The 23,643-nt window shown below is 38.4% G+C and overlaps 1 protein-coding gene and 1 non-coding gene across 2 annotated transcripts in view; both read right to left on the bottom strand.

Moving 5' to 3' along the window:
* THEMIS (thymocyte selection associated) overlaps positions 1 to 23,643 on the bottom strand; it is an 84,874-nt gene that overhangs the window by 10,429 nt on the left and 50,802 nt on the right. Inside the window, exon 5 of the mRNA XM_062570913.1 lies at positions 6,015 to 6,168. Coding sequence (XP_062426897.1) covers positions 6,015 to 6,168 — 154 coding nt within the window. The remainder of the gene's footprint in view (positions 1 to 6,014; positions 6,169 to 23,643) is intronic.
* On the bottom strand, positions 17,359 to 17,431 carry TRNAK-UUU (transfer RNA lysine (anticodon UUU)). The gene has a single exon. It is a non-coding gene; the product is annotated as a tRNA-Lys (tRNA).

The following is a 23,643-nucleotide window of genomic DNA, read 5'->3' as shown; positions in this document are numbered from 1 at the left end:
TTAAAACCTGTTACACATAATAAATAAGGGAAACCTCAGAGTCCGTGCTTTCTTTCCCCTGCAATGTGACAACCTGGAGTTTAGTTAAGAAGAAAATAGACTGAAAATCTTTAAATATAATCTGCAGAAATATACTTACCATCCTATTAAATGTAATTTTAAGTCATTTCTTTATCTGTTTTTCTTTCTTTCTTTTAAACTTAATTCAGGAGATATGTCACCCAAGAATAAGTTTTGTGTGGCTCAAAAATCAGGAAGAAATGTACTTTTTTACTTTTTTTTTTTTTTTTTTGAAAGATAGTTGTAAGAATGTAACAGTTTTAGCCTAATCAAAGATGAAGCCAAAGGGTAGAAGCTGAAGAGAATTTTCATACATGTGCATGGTATAGGAATCTTAATTCATATTGCTTATTCCTATGCATCTAATTTAGAACAATAGTATGCATTCCCTGTGATATCACCAAAGACAGAGGGGCTTTTTCAAAATTAATTGAGAATTCTATGTTTGGGGTCTTTTTGCAGAAATTTCTAAAATTATGTTCATTATCAAAGTTAGTGTGTGTTATATGTAAATCCCAAATTGCAGTCAGAAGGCCTCTTCCACTTTCTCTTTTTTTCAGCACACTAGCCTCCTAAATCAGATGCCTAAAGTCAGAAAATATAAATATCTGCCCAGAAATATCCTGACATAAATAAGCAAAATCAATGTAAATGCTTTTTTATTACAGAATGTAATGATTCCAGAAACATAAGCCACTAGCAAGAAGATTAGGTAATGCTTTAGAAACTCCACTTAAAATAAATGTCAAGGTTAAGCAAAACAAATGGATATAACAGATTTCAGACTAGAGTTATGATTCTACAGATATTGTCAGTATTTTTAATGAATTTAAACCCAGACAAATTAAAACATAGTAAAATAAGATAATATCTTCATTGGCCAATTCAGGTTTAACTGCAACAGGGTAAAAAGATGCAGTTTATGGAAATAGAATAGAATAGATAGAATAGAAATAAAGATAATAAATCCTATCTTTATTGACAGAATTCTGCAAGGACATAGCAGAGACCTTAAAACTGAAAGAAAAACATGTTATTTTGCTTTTCAGAATTATCTGGCCTCTGGTAAGACATAGTAATTTAATCTGTAATCGGTTTCTCTGACAGCACAGATTCAATATCCCTATTAGGAATTTGAAACAGGTTGGTGCTTTGGAGGATGGCTTAACATTCACTAGCAGAAGTTTAAAGATTAGTCAGTAAATGGTGCAGTTACTCCCACTCAGAACCCACAGGAGTATGTCTGTATTATTAGTCTTGACATGTTTTCTAATCCATTGTCCTGTGAATTGGCACAGCAGAATATACTCTCTGGAACAGTCAGGCTTGCTGCATGCAACAGTGGACTTCTGGGGATCCCTCGACCAGCCAGGAAGACCTGCTATATTCCCTAATCCAATCTCCTCTATAATTATCCAGCTATTTTTGCATTAAGACAAATAATTATGACTATATTAACACACATTATCCAGAAAAACCTTTAGCTTTGATTTGAGTGTATCAGCATATCCATCACTGCTCTTTGGTCTAAGTTAAGCTTGTTCATGTCAAACTTTTAACTCATGCTACACTCAGATTTAGGCAGTATGCCTTGGAGTATATCCCCATGCAACTAAAGATGACACAGTTTCCTAACCTTGTAAAACAAAGAACTTTATGACAGTACAGCTTAATTTTCTATATATGTGCTAAACAGAGGTACTAAGAGTTGTTTGAAAACTCTCAGTGAATAAAAGCTATTCTTTATCTGGTCTACTGCTGTGAGCAGTCTAAGACAGGATAGTATATAGGATGAGCTTAAAAAATTAACTAATTGCACCTTTTGTGAGCAGTAAGGCAGTGGAGATACCCACTGGGTTTGAAATCAGGAACAGTGCTAGGAACTGGAATAGATGGGAAGAGTTAATGCTTTAAATCTTTGCAGGACCAGAGGCCAGTAAGCATTCAGCAGCACTAATACCATGTTTTCTCTAATATTTTGGGGCATACACTTATGGCTACTTGCAAAGCACAGGTCCTTAGTTGTAAACTCAGTGAAACAGAAAAAAATCATGAGTCCATTTGATACCTAAAGTTTAAAAGAAATATTTCTACTGGAAGCAAGAAGCATTCAGTCAGTAATCTACTGTTACAATTGATTAGTGGGTGTCAACCACGAGATAAGAAAACTCTGTGCTTTCACAGGAGGGATAATATATTAAAGGATAGGATCTTTTCTTAATGGGATGAAGCCCAAAGGCAATAAAGGAAAAATTAAGACAGGATAATTTAACACTTGAAAAGGTCACTAGAACAAGCTTCCTTGATGAGTATAGTATTTTGGAATTAAAAACAAATGAATTAGCTAAGAAGAATGTACTAAAAAGTGAAAAATAGCAAATCAAAATCAAATGCTATTGGAGATTCTAAAAAAGGTTTATTGAAGACATATAAATAAGGTTCAAGACTATTGGCCCAGAATGAATAAAAAAATAGAAAATACTCAGAGAATCTTACCAGGGCAGATTAACAATAAAAAACATTGCCTTGATTTACTGAAACATACCTAGGGAGCTAGAGGTTTCAGTCAAATAAATGATAATAAGTAAAAGATCCAAATTAATAGTAGCTGCAAAAAGACTGTTTTCTAGTGCCCAAAGTTGCAAGCCGCATGAGCTAACAAGAAAGATGGGCAGTGTGAAGAAGAAGACAGAAACTTCGCTGTCAGTGCCGCTAACTGAGCCAGTCGACAAACAGAGCAATTTGTGCAGCAGTTTCTGGACTCTGGGCCGAGATCCTCTTGATCTTCTGGTGACATTGTTTGAGACTGTCAGGGGACTTCTGGAAACTCTGAAAAAACCCAGGGTAACTGCTGCTGCTGGGTAGGGATAGCTGCAGGAGGCTGTGACTCCTAGTAAGCTCAAGCAGCTTCTATCGAGCTCTGTCAGCTCTTCTTGACACATGAGCGTTTTCAGCTTTTGTTCACAGGTGACTCTTGATCGAGGAGAGTCAAGCACCATTTTAGCAGGTTCTAGGAAAAGACCTATGAAAGTGCTGGGCCAGAGCACAGGTAACGGAGGCAGCCGATAGGCACAGCAGTTTGTACAGAAGAGCTAACAACTCTGCTTAGATCAGCGCAGATGTCCTTAGTGGTAGCGGTGATACACCCTGGGACACAGTTCCCAGAAGCCACTAGAGTAACCAATGATATGGTACTGGGCTTGTACTGGGCTCTCCAGTGCAAGATATCTTGTACTGGGCTTTTCAATACAAGAAAGATATGGACATACTGGAACAGGTACAGCAAAGGGCCATGAAGATGATTAAGGGACTGGAACAGATACTGGGAGAGCTGGAGCTTCTCAAGCTTGGAGGAGAGAAGGCTCAGGAGACACCAGTGTTATAAATATCTAACGGGAGGATGTGAAGAAGATAGAGGCACACTTTTCTCAGTGGTCCCCAGTGATAGAACAAAAGGCAATGGAACAAACTGAAACATGAGAAATTCCATTTAAATGTGAGAACACTTCTTTTACTGTGAGCGTGGTCAAATACTGGTACAGGTTTCACAGAGGAGCTACAGAATATCTTTGAAGATATCTGAAACTCAGCTGAACACAGCTGTGGGCAGCTCTAGCTTACCCAACTCTGAGCAGAAGGGTTAGACTAAAGGATCCCCAGAGGTCCCTTCCGGCCTCAGCTCTTCTGTGATTCTATAAAACCCTGAGAATCATAAAAACTTTGCAAGTCATTCCAGGCTAGAGAGGTAAAGTGCAAGTCCAAAGTAGCATCCTGCCGTGGTAACTGATCCAATGAAACAGACTCGATCACTGGAAGAAAGTAAGAAAGACAGGAAGCATGTCTGTCTGTCTAAAACATTAAACACTTGAGTGCTGCTCTTACAGCTTGAGCATCCTGACAGTGACAGAGTCAGCAATCCCAATGCATGAGGTGAAGACTAACTAGTGTCCCAGCAAGCCTTCAGAAACAGGATAGGAAGCCTTCTACTTGTTGAAGACACAACAGATCCTGCATTAATGCAAGTACTTCTTAAGATCAGTTAATAAGCCTCTGTTCATACTGTCTATTGCTTCTTTTCACTTTGAGATCTCAATTCACATCTAGTGGGGGGGGGCCCTTTCCCCTCATGCCTTAAAGCTACCCTGTAGAGAAGGAAAAGGTGATTCAGCACTAGCTAAAATGACACAATCACCAGCTAGTTTTATGGCTGTATGTAGATGCAAAAGCAGAAACAAAGTCTCAAACTAGGAAGATGGTTCCAACATAAAGAATGAAAAGAACAGCCACCTTCTAATGCTGTTGCTGAACTGAAATGTTAGTGACAGTATCTCCAGACTTCTTTTTTTTCAACCAGGGGTGCTCAGTTTAGAAACTACTGCATTGCTCCTGTAGCAGAGGCACAGGAAGTGACTGTAAGGTAGTCCTTGTCACTACACGAGTGGGCTGAACTGAGCTGCTGGGTTCAGAAAAATCTTTGAAAAATCTTGTTTATAAAACTGTTACATGACATCAGCCCATGTTGCTTTCCATGTCTGTGAGGTACACAACAAGGTAAAGCAGCTACACAAGCACGAAGTTCTGCAGTTGTGGAAAAGCCAGCCCTCGGCACAAATTGCAAGCCTGACTTCTTTAAGTAAGGATGGCTTAGGCATGTTTTCTCCAGGTGCATCCCTCCCCATCTCTCATGCCTGCCTTACCCCACAGAAATTAATCCATATAGTTGATCCAACTGATCTCTGTTGCATGAACAACAGTTTTCAAAGTCAAGCCCCAGTATTCTGCAAGTGGTACCCTTGGCACAAGACCAATCATCAACCCATCTGGGTATTATTTCTGTTCTGTGGTTTAAATGGAGGATATCATTCTCCACAGCTGGCAATGTGGAAACTTTCACCATTCACTGCTACAGAATCTAATCAAATCATTAAGCACTGACAAAATGGAGCCTACAGGGAGATTTTTGAAGCCACAAAATAACAAATTTAATATTATCTTTTAGAAGCAGTCAGATACCAAAATACCATTTGAAAATCTGTCCCCAAATAATCAGCTTTCACAGCCATGAGAAATGCTGGATATTCAACATGCTACAGTGATTCTTCACTAAAAAAAAGCTATTTAATTTGCATTTGGAGGAGTCTCAGTGAGAATGGTTTAAAATATACAGACTGTCATTTTTGGGAGTGCTACACAATAAAGAAAAAGTTTTATATTAATATCAAATATCAGTTAACAAATGCGATGGCACTGAATACTTATGCCCTAGTTCTCCAAATGTTCCAGTGCTGCAATTAATGTGATATGTTCATATTTCAGATATAGCCCATGACTGACAGACTAGTGAAATCAACTGAATTTTTTATATTAACTTCACAGTCTTTGGATGTGTCCTCATATCATTTAGCTTCTCAACTTCAATGCGTACTGAGAAAGGGAAAAGTTGAAAGGTAAGTAGAAAACTTCAGCAGTTATCAAAGATACTTGGGAAATCTAAGGAAAGGGTGACTTTGAAAACAATGGTCAAGTAATTTGCTCAATACCACTTTTTCTTCAAAACACGAAAACGTGACTTGAAGAAATTCTTGCATCTTTAATGTAAATTGCTTGCTCATCTTCAATGCTGGAATCAGCATTTTTTAGAACAGATGATGTGTAGAGTCCTAAAGTAAAAGGAAACTGCATTTTTTCCATACAAATCGACTCCTGAAAACTACTGAATATTCATGCAGCAGTGTCAAACAGAGTTTAATACCATGCTTCTGTTGAGAGCTCAGATGAAATTGCCTTATGGCATTTATAGTGGAAGAACAGAGAAGCTCACATTTTATCCCTTTTGACTAATCCACAGATTCCAAATGAAATCATGCAAGTTAATCCTGCGTGTAAATTATTTATCAAGGCTAGGGTTAGGTTTTGTTATATTAATTATACTCAAATCATAAAGCTTAACTGACCTTTCATTTCACTGGTTACCACTAATGTAGCTGTCCTAGTCACATCCTTCTCTTTCTCATGGTGCATCAAATCATTTTGACAACTAACTTGTAATTCTGAAACGTCAGCAGCTTGATTTGAGCAGAATTTCTTGGTGGTGTCTTCACAGAAATTCTGAAATTACATAGAAAAGCATTTTGATTTCACATGTAAATTGTTACTCCAGACTGGATACATTCACAAATGTGACAAGTAAGAGGATCATTCTTTGGGGCACTTCTTTGAATTTTAACCACAAATTTTCTGTTTGTCAAAATAAGTTATCAGTCACGCTTACCACCAGTGCTTGTCTTTGAGACATGTACATCACAAACTAGCACGACCAGATGGCACTATAGGTGAAAAAATTACCCTTAAGACATCTCTCTAGTCTCCTTTCTCTTTGTGTGGATATATGGCTGTGCAAATGCGCAGAATGGAGATTTATGTATCCCTTTCTGTTGATAAAGATTTTTTTCTGATGAAGTATTTCTACTGTATTGTTCATTAATTTAATGAGTTCTATTATATAGTACATTACAAAATCATATAATGCCTGACATTTCAATTAAACTTACCCAGTAGCTTTCATACCACGGTTAGCACAGTTAGATGGTAGGAATAGAAAATTATAGCCTCATTAATTAGCGTTGTTACGTTGCAGAAGGAAAATTATGTGATTGTAACTCCTTAAATTTCATGCTTTGTATATACACTTTTATAATTCAGGATTTTTTAATGGTGAGGTATTTATATCATAAATATTTTCCATTGTGTGCATATTTTTCACTTGTACAAACCACCTGTATAAATGTCAATTAAAAGTATCAGAAAGTGAATCTTTATTGAAACTATACACTAACTGCAGTGTAGTTACAATCCAACTGCAATCACCATATTAGGAAGTGTCTTTTTTGAAAAAAAAAAAAAAAGGATTATCCATTCAAAATCTAATTTAGATTTTTCATCAGCAATGTTAAAGCCATCCTATTCAGAGACAGAAAGTGACGTTAGTTAAACTGACAGTAGTCACACAGTAGTAGTGTCTGATCTGTTCAAAATCAGCCCATGCTTTGGGAAAACATAACACGAGACCACATTTTATGACAAGATGTCCATTTGGAAAGAGATATCAGCAAGCAAAAAAAAAGCCATTGGTAACTGAAATAGGAAATTTGAGATAGTATTTTAAGCAGAACAACTGAAGATGAAATCCGTAAAATGTATGGAAATTTTTCCTCAGTGGCATAGCATGACATCAGTGGAGGACCCTTGTTTTTCAGTTAGACAAACCTGCAGCAATTATCTCCATTTTCTGAAATAAACACTGAAAGTCCTGTCTGCAGGGGTCAACTGAGTTACAGTATTTGATGCAAGTTAGTGCAGCACAGGCTGTACAATCTTAGGTACAGCTGTTCTTGATTGCAAAAGAATCTCTGATATCAAGCAAAGCTTTAAGCAGTGATAAAATTCACAAAGACTTCCAGGATCCGTATAAAAAGAAATACTACTGAGGAGTAGTTTGCAAAGAGGACAGAAATGTCAAAAGAAATTCTTAACAGCAAAGAAGAAAAAATAACCTAATGGAAAGGATATTGTTTGTTCAAACTGGGACATACAGCTGTGGCTGGCATATAGTGGAATAGCTTCCCTGAAATTGTAGGAGCTTTGTCTTTTTTCACCAGCAGTGTGTGGCCCGTCTTGTCTTGATGAACTGCACCTAAACATGCCTATACCAACTGGCATATGAACTCACACTTTACAGCCAAATACTGAGAAATTTCCACTTTCTGTTCAGGGACAATATATGTTTAGACAAAAATAACTTTCAAAGCTTTCACTAAGCTTGTTACATCCTCAGTATCATTCAGAATTGTTTGAGTACAAACGAAAGGGGCATGGGAAACACTGTTATTCGTAGGCAGACTATTCCTGAGTTTAAGCTACCAAGGATATATAACATACAAAAACCCTTCCCCTCACAAGTCAGCTTTTATGTTGTTAGGGAACCCTAATGCAAATAGCATAAAAAATGAAGTATTTTCAATATTGTTATTCTTTTCTAATCAGCTCCTTTTTTAATATATTAAACCTAGTAATTGGTACTACGGATGAGTATGTACAGATTATTTATTTTGCATTGTCTTAACTAACTTAAGAAAAAGCCTTGGTGTCAAAAGGGAGAAGTCCCCTCATTACAAAGAATGTGACTGAAGTTTGTGCAAATCTTACCAGTCATTCAGCAAAACCTCACACTGTGATACAACGGTTCCCCAAGGCACTCTGCAAATAAATTACAATATGCAGAACTCAAACATTTAAGAACAAACTGGGGAACAGAAACTGAATTGTCACTTCAGTATAGACTGAAATCTGATATAATACTTTAATGTTCTTAATAGAGCTATAGATAACAAATGGACTAAGAAAAACATAGATAAGGTACAATTTTAGACTATATGAAAAACAGAGGTACAGTTTTCTTCCAAATATTAGGTAGGACTAATAGCACAGTATTTCCTAATGCATGAAATCACTGTTACACCAGTTTAGAGTGAGGATATCAGTCATGGTTTTCAATAATGTTACTGCCAGAACAAACACTGATTAAGTTTAAAACATCATGATCTGAACTATGGTCATTCATTATAATGGACTACTCATGAGGAAAATCCAAATCTCGACATTTGGAAAATCCAACTAACAGCTACGGTTTTGTGAACTAGGCATTTTACCTCAATAGTTAAGCACTGACCATTACATCCCCGCATGTACTCATTATCCATAAATAACTCAGAAGACAGGCATGTGTGATCTCTCTCCTGAATCACCTCTTCTGGCCAAAGAGTTCTAGTATGCTTAATCCCTCCTCTTACTGAAGTCAAATTATAATCAGTGAGGGACGAGATCTTGAAATTTCTAATTCTTTGCAAGAAACAACCCAAAGCTGCTGAAGGCAATTCATATACCACACCTACCTGAGAGAGCACTATTTAGTCACAACTGCTCAGTAAAATAAGATTATAACCCGAGAGGTGGTTTTTTTTTTTTTTTTTTTTTTTTGGGGGGGGGGGGGATGGGGGGGACTCCAATAATGCTAGTAGCAACCACTGAGACCAAATAGTAGAAAAAGAAGTTCTTCAAGCAGGAAAGAAAAAAAAAACTGTAATATCAGTTTTAAAAAATTATTTTTGTGTTTGTGATACACATAACTGTTTTGGTTGCTTTTGGTATTTTTTTTGTGTGTGTGTGTGTGTTTTTTTTTTTTTTAAGAGAAAGAAAGCCTCAATAGCATCTAGAACATTTAGAGTAAAGAAGGAGAAACAACATTTGTTTAAAGAACTGAAAAATGTGGGAGTAAATATGAAACCAACAGCTGTCATAGTCTGATAATGCTGTGAAAGATGCAGTGGCATAAACCAGTCTGACAAAACTATGACTTTCCAGACAGAAAGTCAAGCTGTTATATGATTACAAATGACCCTAGTGAAGAAGGAGATTCTTTTGTCGGAGCAATCAGTGCTGGACATGGCACTACACCTTTGGAGTACATTTATTATGAGTCACCCATGCTACTAGATACAGATCATAAACCTTTTACTGCAATCTTTTAAGACAACTTGGAGTGGCACTCTTTGCTGCCTTCAGAAACTCAAGCCAAAGCTCTAAACATATATCTTTGCTTTGGCATATACTGCACTGGTATATTTATCTGTAAAATGCTTAATTGCTTCACGTACCTTTCCACTAGAAAAAAAACATACAGAGAAGGAGAGTGTGATAAATGGTTTTGTAGTCCACACACATTTCACTGTTTCCAAACAAAACAGGCAATTTATCAAGCTACAAAAGAAGATTCTGCAGGAGAGTCATATGGCAGTGTATTCATGGGGAAGCCCAAATCAGGTTTTATGTAGCTTTAGCTTTTAGTATTTTGCTGGATATTATAGAGTAATGATAAGAGAAGGGTAGAGAGAGAACTATCAGTCTAAGTGAGACAGGGAGATCATATTTGCTGTTTTATAGAGAAGACTTAATGAGTCTCAGGGTAACTCACAGGATGACACCTTTCACCGATAATGATCATTTTACTCCAACTTTTATTACATTTACATCACTTTCCACACCAAAAATTAGCACTGTAGTGAATCAGAGAAGAGTCCCAGGTTTTGCCTCTCATAAAACCAGGATAAGTGTAAGGTCCATAGATTATCCTGAACCACAGATCCAAATACTCTGCTGGCTTGCAGAAGTGCAAATTGGAATGGCTACATTTCTTCAAAATACTTCAGTCCAGATTTACACCATTGTTAGTAAATATAAAATTTCACCCACAACATGAATGGGCAAAGGAATGGGCTTTTCCATGTAACAGATGGGAAGCATGAATTCAAATAATGGGAATACACTACTGGAAACTCCTGACATCTCATGGGAAATTTGCATTATTATAGCAGACGGTCAGGACTGAATTATTCCACTTGAAAGGAAACAATTACTTTTTGATTATTACTCATTTGTATCCCAAGATAGACTTTTTGCATGATCGACTGGTGAGCCAACTTATCTTGCACATCGAGATAATTTTTGCAAGGGCACACTGTACCTATAGTTAAAAATACTGACAAGGGTCCATGATGTGGTTGTGAAGAATTTTAACTGTCTTCCCCATTGCACTGATTCCAGGGCAAGATATCAAGCCTTCATTTTCCACAGTCCACTGGGCTGTGGAAAAGGAGAAGAGCTAGTTAGAAGACGTTTCAGAATGGCCATAGGCAATAAAGAGGATCCCTATTGAGCCTCATTAACATACAGGACAGGAGCACTTTAGAGAATTATTATTTGCCTGCAGAGCTCATAAGGCACTATAAACTAAAAAAGAACTGCTTTTGCCAAAGAAGAGGTCAAGGTTACTTTGCCTCAAAGGCAGGAACAAATTTGAATTAGATAGTTTACCTAAAGGGGACATGGAACCACTGGTTAAATTACTGTTTTTTTGATCAGGGTTCAAATTCTTAACTAACACCCCTTTACAAGGCCCTTTTTATACCTGGCTACAACATCACAATTAATTTGACATTCATTGTCAGTAGTCTGGGATTTTCCAGGATTAAAGAGGAGATGCTATGCAATGAAGTCATGATAAATATTTTCCTAAAAGTAGAAAAGAATTAGTTTATCCATGTTCAGAGCTTGAATGAAAATATTCTGATTTTAAAAATGAAACAAAACAGAATGTCATATTCTAGCTAGATCCAATTCTACCAAAAGAAAATCAAATAAAATATGGAATTGAATTGTCTTAGAGAAATCAACAGGCACATGGAACATTCAGAGTTTTACCCAGTATGCACTTTATCTGTGAGTATATTACAGTGACATGCTACCTAAAAAAGAATAAACTGCGAAGGAAATGACATTTCCATAAGAACACAACAAAATATTCTGCTTCGGGGTTTTGCCCGTTTTTAGGGGTAACCAAAGAGGCTGACTGAGATGGGAAGGAATAGTAGGTAGCCACTAGATGGCTGTATTCCCTGGCTTATTCCAGCAACTCCAGCTGAGCATTTGCACTTAAAACTTCATTGTAAGGGCTTACAATTCAACAGTAAAGCAGTAGGCAAAAACTTAGCATACAGACTCTCATCTGACAAAGACTTCTACTTCTGGAACATCCTTTCTCCTATTTAAAACCATACCACAAGAAAAACAAATTTTGCAGTCATATCTAGGACTAGGCCGAAAGAAAATATTCTTCATCAGATTTGATCATTTCTGAGGGCAACAATATGCTGTGAAATGTTGAAATCTGATAATTAAACAGGCTGAGATGTAACGATTTGGAGGAGGGAGTGTCAAATGGTGGGGAAAAGGGGATCCAACCAACAGGATGACCTTTACAGAACAGCTATTGTACGAGCATGGTACAAATTTTTCAAAGAAATTTCATGAAGGCTTTAAGGAGGTAATTAAATACTGTTGCTCTTCCCAGACTGTTCCCACGGTTCAGCACCTGACTGCGGTAAAATAATTTGCTTAATATTATCAAAAAAACCCCATGCAAGTGTGTGCCATTCTAATATTCTAGTAAAATTCTTTGCTTCATTCAGAATTTCAGAGCCTCAGGCTTTTTGTTTGTAATCCAGAGACTTTCATGTACTCATTCACTGCTTACAGTACTTATTTAACCAGTTCTTGTTAGATGGGATTTTTTTTTCCAAAAATCTGTTCCAAGATGGAATAGAATAGGTATAGGCTCTCTCCAGAGCCTTTAAAATGAAGCTTTTCTACTAAAAGATCCTTATTGCCAGTGGGTTACTAGAATTGTGAGCCTCTTTTTCCTGTGTTTTTTTCTGCTGCTCTGTATGTATACAAGCAAAAGAGAATGGAAAATTATGTAGGACATCCCTGAGCGGCCTGGGATGAAACAGTTCTGTATATAGCAAGCACAAAACCACCAGGCTTACGTCTTTTGCTATTAATGTTGCAAATCAAAACGGATATTTTTAAATCTATTTAGTAATAATTCAAAATGCAAAATACAGAATTGCATAATGGGCTTCCAGCTCCATCTCTTTCCTCTCCCTTCCCTGGTAAATACATAAAGGGGAAAGGACTCATTTCCCAGAGCCTCACAGCAGAGAGCAGAGTTTTATTTATCTTTACCCTGAAGTGCATGTTTGCATGATATTTGTTTCTGCAGATACGTCTGCATCTAAAACCTGTTTTTTCTGAGTACTTAGCATTATACCACACTTTCTTAATTCAACACATTGCACAGGGAGGAAATAGTTAGACACAAGACAAATAAGTATTATTTTCTGCCTTTTACATGCTGGCAAATTGAAACATGCCCTTTTCCATACAGCTTTGAAAGGGGAATAGGAACTTGTCAAGTGCACCCTGCTGTCACCTCTGCAGACAGCCTGCCTCATCACAGCACCTTCAGCGCCAACGGCACTGCGTAGCCACCTTGCCCGTTGATTTCAGCCACAGCCACAGCTATAGAAATTAGGCCTCAGCTGTCTCAAGTTGGACAATGAAAAGCAGTTAGTAGCCACCTATGAACATTTTTGGTTTCCGTGACACTCACCGTATGAGAAAGGCAAGTGTGAACCGAAGCCAGAACAGAGCCCCGTTGTCTGATGGGGAGCTGGACACCTTAACCCCAAAGCAGGCTTTCTTTCTTTCCTTTGTCTGTTCATCCACTAAAAACTGAAGTTCTTGGGAGAAAAAATGTTCCAAAGGTGTAAATAATTAAGATCTGCTCCTGTACTACAAATACATTTTGCCTGAGTGAATGGACATGCTTGTTTGTTCAAAGACTATGAAATGTTGTATTTTGCGAAATCACCGCTTGAGCAAAAGATGTGAACTCTTCTCATTTATCTTAATGGGACATTAACTGGAAATTTAATTGCAAGGGAGAGCTAATTATCTGCAGGTTTGCCAAACTGCAGATGGAATCTACTCAACAGAATGAAATCTGAATGCTGAAGTCAACGTGAACGTGAGTTCAATCTAGTGTGCGGAAAATTGGAACTGGAACCAAGTGAAAAAAACTGAAACTTCCGGTAGCTCCTGAAACAGAATCTCAAATCAGGCACCCTGAGCTGCATCGTTCTCATAACTGTCTCTCCCTCAATCCTCAAATCTTTTGTTCCCCTAAAAATGAAATAATAGCCATACTGTTTCAGACCAAGAATACATCTCTCTCGGTATCTTTTCTCCACTGTCACAATATGCAGACACCAAGGACAAGTAAGAACAGAGCAGGACTAGCTGCCACCTCCAAATACACTCTCAGTCCCTAACTATTTTCTGCTCAGGGAATTTCCTGAGTTTGATGTGGTTTGTCTATTTAACAACCCTCAAAGGGGTCTCTCTTCCAAGTTTTTGTCCAATCTCCCCTTGAACTCCTGATACACTTCCAGCCTTGTTCTGACTCCCCTTGGTCTGAATGTATCCTGTCCTATTTCCTGTAATTGTGACCCTGTGGAGAGCAGGGGGAGAGCAAGATTTTTAAAATAAATTGTTTTCAAGTTCTTACTGCTGTGCTGCCCTTCCTAGCATTAGTCTGCAAGTCCAGCTGCAGAGCTCACACTGTGCTTCCTCTCACTGAATGACAGAAAATGCTGTGTGTGGCAGACAGCAGCCTCAGTAAAGCAGCAGGACATCACATTGGTAGGAATTAAATACTTCTGAGTAGATTCTGATCTCAGAAACTAGGTGTAAATCTGAAGTCACTCCCTGCAGTCCAAAAGAGCTATTTTGGATTTACTCAATCATAACTCAATTCAGAATCTGGCTCTTTGTTTTTTCAAAATCATCTGGTTTCCAGGACACAGTGGAGAATGTAACAGTCAGAGTGAAAGGAAAAATAGCTTATTTTATTAGTAAAACACATTCCTATTCTAACAGGTATTTTGGTAACTTTGAATCCCTTCAAGAATTTGCCTTCTCACATATTTATATATATAAAAATATATTAAAATGTACACAGGGGTATGAGTATATAAATATTTCAGTTTGCCCAGTAGAAGCAAGTGTTATTTTGGTGAAAAGAAGATAGAAAATATTCTGCCCCATTTTTTTACTTTCCTCATTTTTTCCTTTTTCTCTGATATAATTTCAAAGTTCTGACACTGAATTCACTCACAGCTGTGTCAAACTTCACACTGGTGGCCTGCAAACCTGGCTCCATTACAGGGCTTTTGGTTTGTTGTCAGTTTTGAAAAATGTACTGGGGAAGAGCTGGATTCTTTCTCATCAGAAAGAAAGTTTAAATTCTGGAACATCTAGCAAACTGTGAAGTGCCTTCCCTCGAGCAAAGAACGACTTACTCATCATCACATGTAAAAATCATTTGTAATCACAGGTATGTATCATTACTATTAAAAAGGGACATTTCAGTCTAGTCTGATAAAAAGTCAACAGCTAGTAATTCAGATTTTGAATTTCCTCATTTCACAGCAGGGAACAAAAGGGAAGGGAAGGGAAGGGAAGGATCAGCTTGTAAGAGCATTCCCTCTCTGATACCAAAACTAAAATTTTGTGTGATACAGTAGTCTCACTTTTGCTTCTCATCCCTCTTCCATTATCATCACCATCCTTTGGGGTGCTGGAGCTACGAGGTCCAAGAGCTCTCCCTGGGCTATGATCATGGAGAACCGCTAGTTGAGGTCAATGACTGACTTCAGAGCCAGGCTGCAGATTCAAACATCGAGTTGCTTCAGTACTAAGCTGCGAGGATGAGAATTAATCTCTTGTGCTCACAACATAAGATTTTTTTCATTTTTTTATCACATCCATTCCATTCTGTGTTCCTTCTACAGAGTTGATGTTGGACAGATCTGGTATTCCCATGGTCTTAAAGCAGTGATTATGGTACTTTGCTCACACGCTAAGAAATGCTTTATAGCAGAGGAAAGGTGCATATTCAAGCACTGTGCATTGTATATTGTATTGTGGATGCCAGAACTTAGCACATATGTTCATATTAATGTGTGATGAGTTAGTTCCTAACTGTTCATTGTATATATATATACATAAGTATGTGCCATACCACTGGCTCTTACTACAGCACAATAGTGTTTTGCCTCCTATTCCTTCCCCTGGTGTTTATGTGGCAGTTAGGTGGTTTCCTCATTGGTGGTGTCTGTGGTGGTATCCTTGACAATCTTTTCTGATGCTCCTAAAGGAACTATTCTGGAGATTGCAGTTACTCATTTTCAACATATTCTGTTTATTTAGAATACTGTTAAAAACGTGAACATAAAAATGTTCCTACTATCTGTACGGCAGAACTATGGTCTAAGTTATAGCTACATTTCAGGTAAACTAAAATCCTCCCAATATTGCCTTTTAAAATTATATGCACTTCCACACTCAAAGTAGAGCTAAATCAGATGAGAAAGGCTTACGCACAATCATCTAAGTCTAGAATTGTTCCACCACAAATACAAAATATATTAAAAAAAAGGGGAAAAAACACATGGGAGAGAAGAAAGAGAAAGTCACCGCAGAAGTATTTTTTTCCTGTATATAATTGCTCAAAGTTATTTCAGCCAGAAAATAAATTACATTTTTTATAAACCTAATGAATGTACTATTCCACATTTGAAACAGAGTATTTAAGAAAGAGAGCAGAAAACTGACATCCAGAGTGTTCACCATCTCTTCCTCTCCCTATCCCTTGTAAATGCTACATATTTATATTGTATGGTTGATAAGCAACACATATAACAAGGAAACAATGTGAAATTTTTTTTAGATACTCCATCCCAGCTCCTGGCAAAAGGTGCAGAGTGTATTTGCTCTGACAAACTGCCAATACAGGAGTTCAGAGCAAACAATCCCTCTTCGACAGACCTGTGATGATGCACGCTGGCAGCTGAGGTGGACTGGCTAAAGTGGAGTTCTGTGTTGCCTTTTTTTCTTTTTTCATTACCCCATGCCATTATATTACTGTTCTTGAAGAGCACCAGGGATTTAAGCTGTTAAAAGGCTTAGCAGAGGTACAGCACTACCCATTCACGAATGCAGGCCAATGTCACTTTGTGCTTTCATGATACTCCTGGAGCCTCAATACTCTCTGCAAGGGTTTGAAGTGAATCAGGAATGGCACAAATGTTTTGCAAGGGGTAGAGAAGCACTCCGAGGAATTCTGAGCTGTGGCCAGTTTTCAACCTTAATCGCTTGATTTTTCAAGACTGCTTGGCTCAAAATAGCAAGCACTGTCCTGGGACATGAGAAGGTACCTGACATCTGACTGGTCAGATGAAACTGGTCAAGTCCCACACAGCATCAGGAATATTACGACAAAGTTGAAGGTGTAAGCAATTTATGTTCATTGCTCTGACCTTATGGACATATCATACAGGACAGGAAAGTATTTTCTACGGAGACAAAGGGATGAATCACATGGTAAATGAAAATACTGCATTTGATGGTCTTGCTAATGCCCTCACACAGCCCTTAGGGAATATCGGCCCTTGCTTAAAGATCTTTCCTTCTTTCTAATTTCCTGAGGAAATTCTGTGCTTATGTTCTCAGCGCACTGCATAATCACAGATATCACAGAATCAGTAAGATTGGAAGGGACCTCTGGAAATCATCTAGTCCAACCTCCCAAAGATTTCCTCATGCTGGTTCCTCTGGGGCTTGAATCCAGGACCTTCAGCATGTAAAGCAGATGTGAGAACCACCTCACTACCCCAAGGGGTCTGTTTATGGCTCTAAGGATCCACCTGCTCTTGTCCAGAGCTTGGGGGCACAACTTACTAAGCAACAGAGAAGGCATTGAGTTGTAAACAGCAAGACTGTTGCCTGAACAGGGGCTTGAACCCTGGACCCTCAGATTAAAAGTCTGATGCTCTCCCAGCTGAGCTATCCAGGCTTCTCTTGATCAAGACCTACCTTGTATCTAGATGAGCTCTCCTGGCACTGACTGCAAAGCTGAAAAAAATGACCAAAAATGTGAGTTCAAACCAAACAGGTATCAGCCCACTGGTTGTCATGTTTTCACGTGTGCAGTCATGCTCTCAGTCATAAGCAGCTGGCTTGATAGTCCATCTACCAGTGACAATGTTCTTACCTCAGTTATAGTGGTAAATATGGTTCATCAGAAATGATAATCCATCAAGTAAACATTGAAGCATTGCAAATATTGCCAAAAAATTAAGAGAAACAAGATGTTTTCATGGGAGTCACCAATAGTGATGTGTTTTGGATAGACACAGAAAAGTCTAGGAGATATTTAAATATCTAGGCAATTTTTAGACCTTTAAGGTAGATTTTTTTGTTTGTCAGATAACATGCTTAACAAATAGGTCTTCTTTCACTGCTTGTCTCTTTCTGACATGGGACAATTCCTCTCTACAGCTCTCTTCAGCTATAATAATGGATAGCTTGCTTGCATTAAAATGGGCAAATCAGTATTTCATTAATCTCACTAAATAGTTTCTTCTTCTCCTCTCACCTATTCATTGTTGAGTATAGTAGCTCAACATAGGAAAGTGTGAAATTTCAGCCCTGGTAAGTATACATTTGTCTTAAAATCTTATTATACTCAGATAATACTTCAGTTAGTTCAGTCATCCTGCAGAAGACATAAGTGATTATGCAGACCTGAAAGTGGATATTGTTTTCCTCCAGTTCACATTCATTCATGTTCAGGATATGTCCAAGCTCTTAAAAATTTCTAAGCAGAATAACAAATAATTTCCAAAATACGTTTCCAAAGCCAAAGACGACATCCACAGTGCCACTTTTTATTTCTTTTTCTTTTTCTTTTTTTTTTTTTTTTTTTTTTTTTTTTTTTTTTTTTTTTTTTTTTTTTCCTAGTGCTTGTGCAGCTGACCAATGCATTAGCAACTTCTGGCATGAATAGTCCTGCTCCACACTCCTGTTGAACTCTAGGCTGTGAAGACACGTTTTCACACATCTTCAGAAGGCTTTGCCAAAATGACCACAGGTACATCAAGATAGAATATTCTTTAATCAAATGAATAACTGTTTTGTGGATAATGCTTGGAACCATTTCTTGACAAGAAAGTAGATTTCAGTGAAGTCCTCTGAGGGCAAAGAATTGTGCATCTCTCATGAGTTTGATCATGTAGGGTGGTTTTAGTTTCTCAGTTCACTGAATTAACTTGGGAGTTTAAAAAGCTTGTATTTCCGCAGCCTAAAATTTGATCTCATTCAGTCTTTTCACTATGCTTATTTCTTCATTTGCCTTTCAATTCAGCAACTAGCCTTTAACAATGTAGTGCTATCTTCTCCTGTAGCTTTGCTTCAGCATTCAGATGGTCAGCAGAGTCTCTTTCTCTGGTGTGAATACTTTCTTCTCACGAAACAGAAATTGAGATGACCCTGAGCAAGCCCACAGAACTTTTTTTAAAAGAGAATACTATGACATCAATCTTGTGTCAGTCTTGAGAGGTAATATTTTTAGTCCTATAACCTGCACAAGTAAGAAGACTTTCTCACTGTTATCAAGTTCAAACATGCAGCCTAGACTACCCTAAAGGATATATCCATCACATGCCGATTATTAGTGGAGCTTTCATTAGTAGAAACCTTTGGATAAGTCCAGTCCTGACATATATACTGATTTTGGCTGATTCCACTTTCCTCTAGGTGATGTGATTACATTCAGCTGATCTAGAAGTAGCCATTATGGGTTAAAGACTAATCTTGTTTTCAGTCTGATAACAAGTTGGGAAAGCAAATGATGCTGAAGGCAGTACAGTTAAACAGCAGCTATGAGACTGATAGCTTCTGTACTATTCAAAACTTTTTTACATTGCTTCCACAAAACCATTTCAGCCACTAAGGAAGATTTTATAGTTTAAATAAAAATCTATCTGCATAACTTTTCTGTCTTAAAAGAGTGAATTTATTCACTCTGCACAAGCCAACCAGATATACATAAATACTCTGGAAAAAATCAGCAACCCCAAAACTCTACAATGACCTGTTGCACTTCAGCATCCCCTGGCAGAAGTGCAAATAAATTGTGTTAATACAAAGTTGACCGAGGGGGTCATAACATGCATGCACTTTACGCCAAACCACTGGTCCTGTGCGTCACTTGGCTGCCTCATCCTGATGCCACATGAGCTACACATAGGATATTCTACAGTAATCCTGAGTACAGCACAGATATTTAGCTCTTTAGCACAACTCCAATGGCAGCAAAACTAGAGGAGTTCTGAAGTACTTTTGCATGGGAGAAAAGAAAAATTCCCATTGACAGACACCTGTACACATTCCTTGGACTATTTCATAGCCAGAGGGTACATGCAATTATATTTTATCCAGCTCTGAAATTCAGTCAGATTCCAGACAAATTCATTGACTTATTCTTACTAAGTCAACTAAAGTATAGAAAGTACTATTGGCATTGGGTGAATTCTCTATTTGTAGTCAAATCTTGTTTATTTTACTCTTGCTGCAGCCTTCTGTGACCCACGATTGTAGCTCACCTGTTTCACCTCTTTAATACATACACTTCTGGAGTATATGTCTGCAGAGCAAACAGAAGTTTCCAGGACCAAATTAAAAAAAAAATATTTCAAACAGAAAAATGGAGTGCATGTCTTTGCTAGGAAGGGCTCTGGGGCTGCAACTGACAGTGATGGGTAATGAGTAAAGCACCAAGTGGGAGCACAGCTTGTCCATCACACCCTGGTTTTCTCACCCTGGTCACAACCCGCTGAAGCAGAGGCAGAGTTTCCTCATGCAGCCAGGGGCTGTGCCACCCACCACCACCCACGCAGGACATGCAGAGTGAGTGCAGCGTTAGAGCAAGAAGGTAGGGCTCTAGCAGGCAACCGTGGCCGTTCGGGTTCTCTTCCAGAGGAGCTGGCTGCCTCCATCCGCTGCCTCCAGCGTGCCTGCCATCCTGCAGAGCTGGCACAGCAGTTTCTTTGCCTGATGGAGTCCTCAGAGAAAGGAGCTGCTCCTCACCTGCCGCAGAGGAGCTCGCAGGCAGCGGCGTGGGCTGGGTTCCCAGAGCCGCTAACCCCAGCGCTCTCCTTTGGCTCCAGCAGTGCAAAGACAGCATGTCTGATTAACCTGGCAGCGTTGTCAGGAGCAGGCCTTTCCTTCTCCTCAGACGAAGTGACTGCTGACCTGCAATCCTCCTTCCTTTTCTTTGTCTAGTTTGCAAAATAGTGGCAGATAGGAAAGGAGGAGGCAAGCCTTTTGGCTGAAGTGAGTTAATAACCGCTGCCTTGGAGAACAGCTCAGCTCAGCCCGCCAGAACAAACACGAGGGCTGGGGAAGGATTCGCCACCATCAGCCACGAGAAGCGATTTCTCTCTCCAGAGATGCTTTTTTTCGTTTGTTTGTTTCTTTCACCAAAAAGACAGCCCATGGAATTGCAGTGCCGTAACGGGGCACAGCATCGAATCAATGCAAAAATGTTCCCGTATCAGAGAGACTGGGTCGCAGCACACCTTTGGCTGCTACCATGAAGAAACGAAAAATGCTGTAGATTGTGCACAGAAAGAGACCATGTGGCAGAAGCAAAATCGTCTGAGCTGAAATGAAACGGCAAACCTGAAGTGAACTGAGCCCTAGTAAGTCCCGGAACGGTGTGCTGGTTGACGGTTCCTTCGAGTTGGTTGAGAAAGGGCATGCTGAGCATTTAACGAAAGCAACCCCAACTCTCAAAAGCATTTGCTTGGTTTTGATTATTGTTATCTTCAGGCCCCAGTGAGACAAATACATGAAAAAGACCTGATCAGCTGAAGTAAATTAGTCCTTTTAAAATCCATGTGCATAATCATGTGAGTAAAGCTGCACACGTGTGAGTGTTTGCAGGAGCAGAGTCTTAGAGGCTTTGACCCTGCCAACACTTTGACACGTACTCAAGTTTACTGCAGTGAATAATCCTACTTTGGCAAGGGGAAAAACTCGCCGTGGTATTGTACAAGCCTAAGACCTGGCAAGATCAGAGCTTTGGACTGTACGTTTTCTACAGCAAAGCACGTTTTGATACTAAGAAAATCATAGAACATAGTTGAATAATCTATCAGATGCACAAATCCTGTATATTTTAAACTGAACAGTATTCTGAGAAGGAACTATATTTTTACACATGAAGTCGATGTTTAACATTGTGGGTGTGCCAAAATTTAAATAATAAATAAAGAAAATAACTTGGTATCATTTATTTATTTGTTTTTTTGAGGATTTATGAGAAAGCTGATAAAAGAAGAATGTACTACTTATTCTCATTAATTCTGTGCTTCAGTAGTCTTTCATTTACGTAGGTGTATAAAGCTTCAAAACTAACAAATCCATCTATGCTTTCCGGGTGCCTGGTGACATTTTAAAATGTATATAAATAATACAGATCTCAGGTTAGCCTCACCCTACAACACTTATTTCAGCTCCTTGGATAGTTAATAAACTCAATAGCAGGCAGCACTGCATGTGACAATGGCTCTTGAGAGAAAAATCTCTGACTACCTGGAATTGGGCTAAAATCTCATTCATTTCACAGGAACCATCAAACAGCATCTGTGAGATAGTAACAGTTTCTAGATGACACAACACCCAGATGAACAAATGGCTTGCCAGTGAAAGCCGTCATTTCAGCACTATTTGTTTCCTAAGACAGGCAATCTCAAATTCAGCATTCTTGGCTGAAATCTTGGAAACAACACTTTTTGAATTAAGAAGTTGTGTCTCAGGCAGTCTAAGGTTGCCTATGATGCCTCTGTCCAAGTCGGACAGAGATCAATATAGATCAATGCTGAGGCAGCAACTCCTGACTCCTCCGAGCCCATTCAGACAGTCCTATAACAAGCATGTTAGCAATGGGAGAGGGAAGCCCTGTAAAACAGTACCTGGCTCCTAGCCGGAAGGCCACATTTTACATCAGGCAGAGCAGAAAGACTTCAGGGTACATAAGAATTAGACCTAGGGAGGAATAAGAACCCACACTTTCTGCACAGAGCCCTTTGAAACCAGGGAGTTTCACTGCGCTCAGGTTTTAGCAAACCTTTCCAGCAGGTCGTCTGTGTGGTTTCCTGACCCAATTGCTTCATTTGAAGCTTGAGGTTTGCAGAAAACCAAATGCTAGTTGCAACTCAGAGTGAAAGGGAGGCTGCTTTTTTTTTCTTGGTATAGGCATAACGTGTTTTCAGCTGTGCATGAAAATGGCAGGGATTAAGCATGCTCATTTTGGGCAGCCCTTTCACCTAAGCAATCCTCCTTTTCTACCGCTATCTAATCCAGATGAGAAGAAGTTAGATGAAAAATCTACACATATCTTTTTGCGTTTTTCAGGAGGTCTTAACTGAACTCCCTGCTTTCTGTTCCAAAACAGAATTTCCGTGGAATTTTCCAATAAAATTTCTAACAGCTCTAATTCTCATCTACAGTAAATGTGTTTAAAGTAAAAAAGCATAAAGATCTTGTATTTTGAACCAGTTTGGTTCAATATTTTTACTAGTTATCAGTTTTGCAGTTTAATTTATTAAATGTTAAATAAACATTTTCCCATAACTTAGAATTCAATATTAATAAGTCTACAGTTATAAAAATCCCTTATTTTCATTAAAAATGGTTCACAATATTCATATAGAATATGAAATTCATATAGAATATGAGAAGTAGAAAGTAAATGCTATAAAATATACTACTGATAAAAGTAGTATTACGATAGAATATTCTCGATTTAGATAGTCATCAGCATATTTCTCTTACAAACTTAAGAATGTTCTTTATAACAACTTCATAATGTAACCATCTAAAACTTCTCTATAAGACTCTGGATGTGAGTAGGTATTCATTTTTTTGTGACTTTACAGATACAACTGGTACATTGCGCCTGGCAGGGAAGCAAGATAGCACACAGGAATTATCTCATTTAACTGTAGATCAACGTCATGACTGCAACTATAAAGTTATAGGCAAATTGTACAGTACTACAAGGTTATTATCAATCACTTTTAGCTCTGCAGTGACACAGGAGAGAGGACAGATACTGTAATAGGCTCTCTTCTGAGTACATGTCATTAATATAGTGTGTTTTCTTCCAGTCTTGCACATCTTTTGCTCCTGACGACTACTTTTGTCTTGCTAGTGGTAAAT

Source organism: Rhea pennata, chromosome 3 (genome assembly GCF_028389875.1).
Source record: "Rhea pennata isolate bPtePen1 chromosome 3, bPtePen1.pri, whole genome shotgun sequence".
NCBI lineage: Eukaryota > Metazoa > Chordata > Aves > Rheiformes > Rheidae > Rhea > Rhea pennata.
This window is presented reverse-complemented; position numbering and strand designations above follow the sequence as displayed.